The 11667-nt window shown below is 37.3% G+C and overlaps 1 protein-coding gene and 2 non-coding genes across 3 annotated transcripts; 2 read left to right on the plus strand and 1 right to left on the minus strand.

Annotated features, from left to right (window-relative positions):
• The first annotated feature begins 1288 nt into the window (after positions 1-1288).
• LOC137965250 (uncharacterized) lies at positions 1289-3419 on the plus strand. The gene is made up of 4 exons (XM_068811595.1): positions 1289-2005; positions 2242-2442; positions 2530-2617; positions 3103-3419. Exons 1-4 carry the CDS (start codon positions 1289-1291, stop codon positions 3417-3419), a joined length of 1323 nt encoding a protein of 440 aa, XP_068667696.1.
• LOC137966757 (small nucleolar RNA R71) lies at positions 1337-1443 on the minus strand. Its single transcript, XR_011116249.1, has one exon. It is a non-coding gene; the product is annotated as a small nucleolar RNA R71 (small nucleolar RNA).
• Positions 3420-11119: 7700 nt separating the features above from the next.
• LOC137966754 (small nucleolar RNA R71) lies at positions 11120-11226 on the plus strand. The gene has a single exon (XR_011116246.1). It is a non-coding gene; the product is annotated as a small nucleolar RNA R71 (small nucleolar RNA).
• Positions 11227-11667: the final 441 nt, after the last annotated feature.

Genomic DNA, 11667 nt, shown 5'->3' on the forward strand with positions numbered 1-11667 from the left:
CCATAGGAGTTTCAGCTGGTTTGCATCCCAACAGTCCTATCTCCTCCAGTAGATCAAGGGCATACTTCTTTTGGGATAACACAATCCCATGTGTTATTGTGTTGTTTAGGTTCATCGATCTCTCTAATTCTTAAGGCTGCTGCTAGATTAAACCTTTTGCCCTTGTCTTGGGTTGTTTAGTAGTTAGGGTTAATTGGATCACTTGTTTTCTAATTAATTATGCAAGGAGAGATAGGAAGATAGTTAAACCGGAGAATATTCAAGTGTGAATTGATATATGCTTGCATCGATGATCAGTTGTGGAATTCCAATGGTCGATGTTGACTTAGACCAAGGTTTGTTCTCTTCATTGATTTTGATTCTTTTAATTTGAATTGTTTCTAAGTTGTTTTTTTAAAAGTGTTTTCATTATAATCAAACCTCCCCCCCTCCCATCCTTGTTCATGAAGCATAAAAGTAGACTAATCACTCTTCATTGGATCGATCCTTACTCGCACTACTACATATATTTTAAGGAGTATAGGTTTTATTTTTGGTTGCCTGCGACTGTACACCAAATTTTGGTGCCGTTTTCGGGGAGTAATTCTAGTTGATTTTTGTGCTTTTTTTATCATTATTTCGTTCTAGAAATTTTTGAAAAAAAAAATCGTTAGTTTTCCTTGTTATGGTTTTGGCAGAATTCTGACTCTGAAGCCAAATTCCACTGTTTTCTAGGATTTTTAGAATTTTTATTTGTTTTTTTTATTCTAGATTTTTCCTGATTTGTTTTTCATGTTTTATTAGAGTTCCCTTGATTGTTTATGATTGTATCTCGATCTTCTAATCAAGGTGATTTGCAGTACGATCCAAAAATTGAGAGAACTTTGTGCAGGTTAAGGAGAGAAGCTCAGAGGAATTCTGAAGATAACGATCTAGCTATTGATTCCCCATTTGATAGTGAATTTGATTTAGAGGAGGAGGAAGTCATGGCGGAAATCGAACTTTGAAAGAACTTGCAACCCCTAATTTGAACCAACAACCCTTATGCATAACGTTCCCTACTTTAGATGCTACTACTACATTTGAATTAAAATCTGGACTAATACATCTCTTGCCCACTTTTCATGGTCTTGCAGGTGAAGATTCTCACAAGCATCTAAAGGAGTTTCATGTGGTATGCACGAGTATGAAAGCCACAGGAGTGACAGAAGAGCAAATTAAATTATGAGCCTTTCCGTTTTCTTTGAAGGATTCGGCTAAGGATTGGCTCTATTATCTACCTCCTGGGAGTATTACCACATGAAATGAGATGAGGAGATTGTTTTTGGAGAAATATTTCCTAGCTTCAAGGGTGGCCAACATTCGGAAAGAAATTTATGGTGTAAGGCAGCATAACGGAGAGTCCCTACATGAATATTGGGAACGTTTCAAGAGATTATGTGCAAGCTGTCCCCATCATCAGATTAGCGAGCAGCTTCTTATCCATTATTTCTATGAGGGCCTTCTACCCACTAAAAGTAGCATGATTGATGCTGCTAATGGAGGAGCTTTGGTGGATAAAACTCCTGAGGCTGCGAGAAACTTGATTGCAAATATGGTGGCCAATTCTCAACAATTTGGCACTAGGCTTGATCTTCCATCTAAGAATGTTAATGAGGTAAATATTTCCTTCCTTGAACAACAAATTGTGAGTCTAACTTCTCTTGTTCGTCAAATGGATGTAGGTAATATGCAAACTGTGAAGACTTGTGGGATTTGTTTAGTAGTAGGGCATCCAACCGATATGTGTCCAACTCTTCAAGAGAAGCCCAATGAGCAAGTGAATGTGGCAGGTGGTTTTCCTGGACAACCACAAAGGAAGTATGATCCCTATTCAAACACGTATAACATGGGATGGAGGGATCATCCCAACCTTAGCTATGGGAAACCACAAGTTAATCAGCCCGCGACTGAAAATCACCCAAGTTACCAGCAATATAGGCAGCCATATCCCCTAGACAACAACCGGGCCAAACTTCCAATTCTGGTATGTCTTTAGAAGATATTGTTAAATCTCTTGCCACTAATAATTTGCAATTTCAACAGGAGACAAGGGCCAGCTTTCAAAGTTTGGACAATCAGATGAGTTAGCTGGCAACCGCAATTAGTTAGCTAGAGGCACAAATTTTGGGGAAATTACCCTCTCAAACGATAGTAAATCCATGGGAAAATGCAAGTACAATCATTTTGAGATGTGGTAAAGAGGTTGAGATTCTGGTAAAGGCAACCCCTGCATCGTTGGGGCAAGAAAAGGAGAGAAACGTTGTTACAGACAGGAACATCCCCAATGATGATGACATACCTAAGCGTAAGTTTCCACCTCTTTCTAATTATAAACCAGTTCCACCTTTTCCTCAGGCTTTGGCAGATTCTAGAAAAGATGAGCAAAATAAAGATTTATATGAGACTTTCCAAAGATGTGAGGTAAATATTCCACTTTTAGATGCTATTAAACAAGTGCCTTGTTATGCTAAATTCCTTAAAGAACTGTGCACAATTAAAAGGAAATAGAAACTTAAAGGATGTGAGAAGGTGAGAGTAAGGGAGAATGTTTCTGCAACTATTCAAAGAAAACTACCTACGAAGTGCAAAGATCCAGGTATGTTTATTATCCCTTGTACGTTAGGTAACATCGGATTTGAGAAGGCCATGATAGATTTAGGAGTTTCGATTAATGTCATGCCATATTCTATATATGCTTCTTTGAAACTTGGACCTTTGAATAAAATTAGTGTTGTGATTCATTTGGCTGATAGATCCAATGCCTATCCTAAGGGTGTAGTTGAGAATGTTCTTGTGCAAGTTAATGATTTGATTTTCCTTACGGATTTCTATGTGCTTGATATGAAAAATGGTATTTGATTTTCCTTACGGATTTCTATGTGCTTGATATGAAAAATGGTGACCAAACTACTCCTATTTTGTTAGGAAGACCATTCTTAAAGACATCCAAGACTAAGATAGAAGTTCATAGTGGCACACTTACCATGGAATTTGATGGTGAAATTGTTAAGTTTAACATTTATGATGCCATGAAATATCCTATTTATTTTATTGATATGATTGATTCTTTCACACAAGAAGTTTTTGAACTTGATGGAAAAGATGAATTGGAAGTTGCCATTAGTAAGCATATTGAGAAAGAGAATGAAGAGTTAGCCTTGAGTTCAGATTTGCAAGAAATTTTTGTAGCATTGAATGATATTACACAGTTACAACATTCAGGTAACATTCATTATATCGAGTTACCAGTTTCTAACGAGAGGCCTTTACCCTCTATTTTGCAGGGTCCCACTCCAGATTTGAAGCCTCTCCCCAGTCACCTCAAGTACATGTTCCTTGGAAATGGAGGAACATTACCAATGATCATCTCCAGTAAACTTAGTGCACCGCAATATTAAAAGCTTGTGCAAGTCCTTAAGGAGCATAAGACATCTATTGGTTGGAAAATTGCATATATTAAAGGAATTATCCCATCTACATGCATGCATCATAGCTTACTTGAAGAGGGAGCAAAGCCTTCCTGTCAACCGTAAAGAAGATTGAACCCGCCCATGATGGATGTAGTGAAGAAAGAGATCCTCAAAATTCTTGAAGTTGGAGTGATTTATCCTATTTCGGATAGCACATGGGCCAGCCCAGTTCAAATGGTTCCTAAAAAGTCTGGAATAACTGTTGTGAAAAATCATAATGATGAGTTAGTTCCTACTTGTGTTCAGAATGGGTGGCCGGTTTGTATAGATTATAGAAAATTAAATGCACTAACCCGCAAGGACCACTTCCCTTTGCCTTTTTATTGATCAAATGATTGAAAGGTTATCTGGTCATTCTTACTATTGTTTTCTTGATGGTTATTCAGGTTTTTTTTTTCAGATTGCAAGCTCCTGAGGATCAAGAAAAGACGACTTTTACATGCCCATTTGGGACTTTTGCTTATCGTCGCATGCCCTTCGGCCTTTGCAATGCTCCAACCACTTTCCAAAGGTGTAGGTTTAGCATATTTTTAGGTTATATTGAGCATATCATAGAAGTCTTTATGGATGATTTCACAGTTTATGGAGACTTCTTTGATACTTGTTTACATAACCATACACTTGTTCTTCAAAGATGCATAGAAACTAATCTTGTGTTAAATTCTGAAAAAAATGTCATTTTATGGTTGAACAAGGCATAACTTTAGGTCCTGTTGTTTCATCCAGGGGAATTGAGGGTAGACAAAGCTAAAATTGATATTATTCAATCTTTACCTTATCCCTCTAGTGTGCGGGAAGTTCGTTCTTTTCTTGGACATGTAGGTTTCTACCGCAGATTCATCAAGGACTTCTCTAAAATAGCATTACCCCTATGCAAGTTTCTACAAAAGAATGTGGCTTTTGAGTTCGATGAGGCATCCAAAAAGGCATTTGACAAGCTAACGGAATTGTTGACTTCTGCCCAGTTATGCAACCCCCTAATTGGAACGTTCCTTTTGAGATAATGTGTGACACAAGTGATTATATAGTAGGCGCCGTTTTGGGTCAAAGAATTGGAAAAGCATCCCATGCCATTTATTATGCTTTGAGGACATTGAATGATGCGCAGAGAAATTATTCTACCACTGAAAAATAACTTTTAGCTATTGTTTTTGCTTTAGAAAAGTTTCAATCTTATTTGCTTGGTACTAAAGTCATTGTTTATCTGATCATGCAGCTCTCCGTTATTTGATGACGAAGAAAGAGGCAAAACCAAGAGTAATAAGATCGATACTTCTCTTGAGTGAATTTGATTTGGAGATCAAAGACAAAAGAGGGACAGAAAATTGAGTCGCCGATCATTTGAGTCGTTTAGTTCAAGTGCAGGATGAACTTCATTTGCATGAAACGTTCTCTGATGAGAAATTGCTCTCCACTAGTGTGACATTACCTTGGTATGCGAATATTGTAAAATATTTGGTTACTAATATGTTACCTCCTGGTTTGTCTAGGGCTCAAAGAGATAAATTCAAGAGTGATGCCAAATACTATGTGTGGGATGACCCATACTTATGGAAGCATTGTGCAGATCAAGTGGTAAGAAGGTGCGTTCCTGAAAATGAAATTATTTCTATTCTCACCTTTTGTCATTCTTATGCTTGTGGAGGTCACTTTGGAGCTAAGAGGACGGCCAAAAAAGTGCTAGAATGTGGTTTCTATAGGCTGTCTTTATTCAAAGATTCATATTCTTTTTGTAAGTCATGTGAACATTGTCAAAAGATATGTAATATATCCCCAAGGAATGAGATGCCACAAACCCTCATACTAATTTGTGAATTTTTTTATGTTTGGGGCATCGATTTCATGGGACCATTCCCTGTATCTTTTGGTTATGTTTACATTTTGCTTGTTGTTGATTATGTTTCAAAATGGGTAGAAGCTAAGGCTACTAGGACTAGTGATTCTAAAGTTGTTACAGATTTTATCAAGTCTAATATATTCTCCAGGTTTGGAATTCCAAGAGCTCTAATAAGTGATCAAGGTACTCACTTTTTCTATCGAACTATGGAGACTTTGTTGAGAAAGTACCATGTGACCCACAAGGTGTCAACTGCCTATCATCCACAAACTAGTGGATAAGTGGAAGTGTCAAATCAAGAGATCAAATCCGTCATTGAAAAGACAGTCAATCCAAGCAGAAAAGATTGGAGTTTGCGCTTGGATGATGCCTTGTGGTCATAGAGGACTGCGTATAAGATGCCCATTGATATGTCACCCTATCAGTTGGTGTTTTGGAAACCATGCCACCTTCAGTTGAGTTAGAACACAAGGCTTATTGGGCCATCAAGCGTTTCAACATGAAGAAGGATGAAAGTGGAGAACACAGGAAGTTGCAACTAAAAGAGTTAGAGGAAATTCGTAATGATGCCTATGAGAGTGCAAGGATTTACAAGGAAAAGACGAAGGCTTTTCATGACAAGATGATCTCTAGGAAGGAGTTTAAACTTGGTCAAAAATTCCTTCTATACCATTCACAGCTTCGTTTGTTTCCAGGTAAGTTGCATTCTCGTTGGATTGGACCATTTGTTGTTACTAATGTTTTTCCTCATGGTGCAGTTGAAATTCAAAGTTTAGCGACTTCCAAAGTGTTGAAGGTGAATTGCCATAGACTTAAACCTTTCTATGAAGGTTTCCAAGTGGAGAACGTGGTAAAATCGGACCTTAAGGATCCAATTTATACTAGTTGAAGATAGAAAGCCGGTGAGATTTTGAGCCTTTAGACTGACACATCCATATCAGTCTCACTATTTTCTTTCATGAGAGATATTCTTCCATGGATTTGTTTCTCTAGAACTTGCCTTTATTCTCTTTCAGGTCACATTGACACATGCATGCATGAACATGATTAAGCTCCTATTTGTTATAAGCTACATAAGCCAAATAGCCTACCTTGTAATTAATTTTTTCCTTTTGTTGAAACCCTTTGAGCTTTATTGTTTTTTTTGTGTGAACCCACGTTACAAGCTTTTAACCTGAAAAAAAAAAAAAAAAAAACCTTTACCCAAGCCGTAGAGCTAGTGGAGCATTGTTCATCACTATGGTTCGTGTGGGTGTGCAAGAAATAAGTGTGGGGGTGTCTGGATTTGTGGTATGGCAATGAGAGGTGAAATGGAACATGTTTTCATCCTAAATTCATGAGTTCCACTGATAGTAAAAAAAAAAAAAAGTGTTGAGAAAAAGAAAAGAAGAAAGGAAGTCATGGAGGGAATGGCTTTTAAAGTTACAAACTCACAGTGTTCATAATTCCTCCTAAAATTCCAAGAAAGGGGTCTATTTATACAAGATAGATACAAATTGAAGAAGATGCTGAGTGGATTGATTGGTTTTACATGTCTAATATATTCGAGCTTGAGTTAATTCATTTTTGCTCCACTAGTTTCGATGTCTTTTGAGCTACATTCCCAAATATTTCCCACCTTGATCCTAAACCCCGTTAAAACCTTTGAAAAGTCCTTATGATTTGTGTTATGCATGTGATATGAGTGGTGGAGAATGAGAAGATATGCAAGCCTATGGTAGATCATTTTCATTGGAATGAATTTGAGAGAAACACATACCCTTCAATTACATGAGAGTAGAGTGTTTATTTCTGTGAGGGTCTACTTATTTAGTTTACTCCATCTTTGAATGAAAATGCTTACTAAGTAATTTTAATTTGTTCAAGAATGTTTATTAATGATATGTTATGAGTTTTGAAGAGCTTGGTTGTTTTTTTTTATGGCGTTACAGCCTTGGTGTTTTTGGGAAAGTGAATTTGACTTTTGCCCGAGGACGAGCAAAAGCTAAGTGTGGGGGATTTTGATGAGAATGAAAAATGTTATATTTTTATCTATTAATGCTTAGGATTTTATAATTATTTGGTGCCTAAATATACTCATTATTTTTATATTTTGATTTAGGATGCGAATGGAAGCGTTAAGTGCAAAACGAAGTTAATTGGGCGATTCTGGACAGTTTCGATATTGATTCGTAATATTGGTATAATTATCTCATACGAGCTCGGATCGAGATGATTAAAGATTAAATAGAATTAAAATAAAATTTTCTATAACTTTTATGTTTTGAATTTTAAGCAATACGGGATGCATCTAGGTCGAAACCGGGCTTGAAGTCGCGACATGACACTGTGACCCAAACCGGATGCACCAAACGAAAAACCCTAAACGGGGAGAAAGAAGGGGATTAAAAGAAAAAAAAGAAGTTCGGTGCCCCAGACCTTATTTTCTCTTCTCCAGATTTTCCTCACTCTTTTCTCTAGTTTTTTTCTTCAGATTTCTTTATGGCCCTGCATGGCTAAAATTTCAGACTTGGTCAAGGGAAACTGAAGCCACGGTATCAATACAACCGTGAGATCTGATTTATTTTCATCATTCAATTTATGTTTTGAGTATCTGATGTTCTTCTAAAATTTTCATTCATGATTGTCTCGTTTAATTCCTAGGAGGCCTACTAGTTTATTACTCGTCACAATCTACTGCTAGGTTAGAACTCAAATCCGTAATTGTTTGATCCTCTAACTTGTGAAGCCATCGAGATTTGATGATTTGCTCCGTCAGAAATTATTAGATCTTGGGAAGAACGTTGGACTAAATTAAATGCAGCCGCTTGTGCTTGTGTTGTTTAGCTTCATTGATCTCTCTAATTCTTAAGGCTGCTGCTAGATTAAACCTTTAGCGGTTGTCTTGGGTTGTTTAGTAGTTAGGGTTAATTAGATTGCTCGTTTTCTAATTAACTACGAAAGGAGAGATAGGAAGATAGTTCCAACGGTGAATATTCAAGTGTGAATTGATTTATGCTTGCATCGATGATGAGTTGTGGAATTCCGATGGTGGATGTTGACTTAGACCAAGGTTTGTTCTCTTGATTGATTTCGATTCTTTTAATTCGAATTGTTTCTAAGTTTTTTTTTAAAAGTTTTTTTGTTATACTCAAACCCAACCCCCCCAACATCCTCGTTCACGGAGCATAAAATTAGACTAATCACTCTTTGTGTGATCGATCCTTACTCGCACTACTACATATATTTTTAGGAGTATAGGTTTTATTTTTGGTTGCCTACGACAGCACACCACATACTCCTTTGGAAAGTGGCTAGATCATTGTCAAGGCCAAAGGCATGCAACAATATGCAAAAGTCCTAAATGGGCATGTAAAAGTCATCTTTTCTTGATCCTCCGGAGCAATTGCAATCTGAAAATAAGCTGAATAACCATCAAGAAAATGATAGTAAGAATGTTCAGCTAACCTTTCAACCATTTGATAAATAAACGGCAAAGGGAAGTGGTCCTTGCGGGTTATAGCATTTAATTTTCTATAATCTATACAAACCCGCCACCCATTCTTAACACGGGTAGGAACTAAATCTTCATTCTGATTTTTCACAACAGTTATTCCAGTCTTTTTAGGAACCACTTGAATTGGGCAGATGTGCTATCCGAAATTGGATAAATCACTCCAACTTCAAGAAGTTTGAGGATTTTGTTCTTCACTACATCCATCATGGGCAGGTTCAATCTTCTTTGCAGTTGATGGGAACGCTTTGCTCGCTCTTCAAGTAAGATACGATGCATGCATGTAGATAGGCTAATTCCTTTAATATCTGCAATTGTCCAACCAATAGCCGTCTTATCCTCCTTAAGGACCTGCACAAGCTTTTCTTCTTGCGGTGCACTAAGTTTACTAGAGATGATCACTGGTAACGTTCCTCCATCTCCATGGAACATGTACTTGAGGTGACTGGGGAGAGGCTTCAAATCTAGAGTGGGAGAACAGAGGGTAAATTTCTCTCGTTAGAAATTGGCAACTCAATATAAAGAACGTTACCTTACTGCTATAACTGTGGAATATCATTCAACGTAGCAATAATTTCCTGCAAATCAAAACTCAATGCTAACTCCTCATTCTCTTTCTCAAGATGCTTACTATTGGCAACTTCAAATTCATCTTTTCCATCAAGTTCAAAAGCTTCTTGTGTGAAAGAATCAATCACATCAATAGTATAAATAGGATTATCATCACAGGATATTTCATGGCATCATAAATGTTAAACTTAAAAATTTCACCATCAAATTCCATGGTAAGTGTGCCACTATGAACATCTATCTTAGTCTTGGATGTCTTTAAGAATGGTCTTCCAAATAAAATATGAGCAGTTTGGTCACCATTTTCCATATCAAGCACATAGAAAAAAGCTGGGAAAATCAAATCATTAACTTGCACAAGAACATCCTGAAGTACACCCTTAGAATAATCATTAAATCTATCAGCCAATTGAATCACAACACCAGTTTTATTCAAAGGTCCAAGTTTCAAAGAAGCATATATAGAATATGACATGACATTAATTGAAGGTCCTAAATCTGGTGTTACCAAACGTACAAGGGATAGTAAACATGCCTAGATCTTTGCACTTTGCATGGAATTTTCTTTGAATAACTACAAAAACATTCTCCCCTACTCTCACCATCTCTCATCCTTTAAGTTTATGTTTCCTCTTAATTGTGCATAGTTCTTACAGGAATTTAACATAATGAGGCACTTGTTTAATAGCATCTAAAAGTGGAATATTTACCTCACATCTACTGAAAGTCTCATATAAATCTTTATTTTTCTCATCTTTTCTAGAATCTGTCAAAGCCTGAGGAAAAGGAGGAACTGGTTTATAATCGGAAAGAGGTGGAAACTTACACTTAGATACGTCATCATCATTGGGAAAGTTCCTGTCTGCAATGACGCTTTTCTCCTTTTCTTGGTCTGACAATCCAAGGTCTGCCTTTAGCAGAATCTCAACTTCTTTACCACTTCTCAAAAAGATTGCACTTGCATTTTCTCTTGGATTTACTACCGTTTGAGAGGGTAATTTCCCCGAACTTTGTGCCTCTAGCTGACTAATTACGGTTTCCATCTAGCCCATCCGATTGTCCAAACTTTGAATACTGGTCCTTGCCTGTTGTTGAAATTTTTTCGTCTCCTGTTGAAATTGCAAAGTATTAGAGGAAAGAGATTTAACAATATCTTCTAAAGACATGCCAGAATTGGAAGTTTGGCCCAATTGTTGTCTAGGGAGATATGGCTGCCTATATTGCTGGTCACTTGGGTGATTTGATTCGCGGGCTGATTAATTTGTGGATTCCCATAGCTAAGGTTGGGATGATCCCTCCATCCCCTATTATACATGTTCGAATAGGGATCATACCTCCTTAGGGGTTGTCTAGGAAAACCACCCGCCGCATTCACTTCCTCAATGGGCTCCTCTTGAAGAGTTGGGCACATATCGGTTGGATGCCCTACTACTAAATAAATCCCACAAGCCTTCGTTGTTTGCATATTAGCTACAACCATTTGATGAGCAAGAGAAGTTAGACTCACTATTTTTTGTTCAAGGGAGGAAATATTTACCTCATTAACATTCCTGGATGGAAGATCCAGCCTAGTGCCAAATTGTTGAGAATTGGCCTATATTTGCAATCAAGTTTCTCACAGCCTTGGGAGTTTTATCCACCAAAGCTCCTCCACTAGCAGCATCAATCATGCTCCTATCAGTGCGTAGAAGGCCCTCATAGAAATACTGGATAAGAAGCCGGTTGCTAATTTGATGATGGGGGCAGCTTGCACATAATTTCTTGTAACGTTCCCAATATTCGTGTAGGCACTCTCCATTATGCTGTCTTACACCACAAATTTTTTTTCTGAGTGTTGGCCGAACTCGTGCAAACCACATGAAACTCCTTTAGATTCTTGTGAGGATCTTCACCTGAAAGACCATAAAAAGTGGGTAAGAGATGTATTAATCCCGATTTTAATTCAAATGTACTAGTAGCATCTAAAGTAGGGAACGTTATGCATAAGGGTTGTTGATTCAAATCAGGGGCTGCAAGATCATTCAAAGTTCTAATTCCAGCCATGACTTCCTCCTCCTCTAAATCAGATTCGCTATCAAATGGGGAATCAAGAGCTAGATCGTTCTCTTCAGAATTCTTCCAAGTTTCTCTCCTTAACCTGTGCAAAGTTCTCTCTATTTTTGGATCGCACTACAAATAACCTTGATTAGAAGATCAATTTATAGTCATAAACAATCAAGGGAACTCTAATAAAACATGAAAAATAAATCAGGAAAAATCTAGAACAACTAAAAAAA

Source organism: Aristolochia californica, unplaced genomic scaffold, assembly GCF_029961685.1.
Source record: "Aristolochia californica isolate CCGP_79_NKW_82.1479 unplaced genomic scaffold, dmAriCali1.0.hap1 SCAF_5, whole genome shotgun sequence".
NCBI lineage: Eukaryota > Viridiplantae > Streptophyta > Magnoliopsida > Piperales > Aristolochiaceae > Aristolochia > Aristolochia californica.

Excerpts from the sequence above, each read along its gene's own strand:
- LOC137965250 (XM_068811595.1), top strand. The coding sequence starts at position 1,289 with ATGAGGAGATTGTTTTTGGAGAAATATTTCCTAGCTTCAAGGGTGGCC. Across the intron at positions 2,006-2,241 it reads GGGCCAAACTTCCAATTCTG|GCAACCCCTGCATCGTTGGG; the intron begins GTATGTCTTTAG and ends ATTCTGGTAAAG. Across the intron at positions 2,443-2,529 it reads AGACTTTCCAAAGATGTGAG|AAACTTAAAGGATGTGAGAA; the intron begins GTAAATATTCCA and ends AAAAGGAAATAG.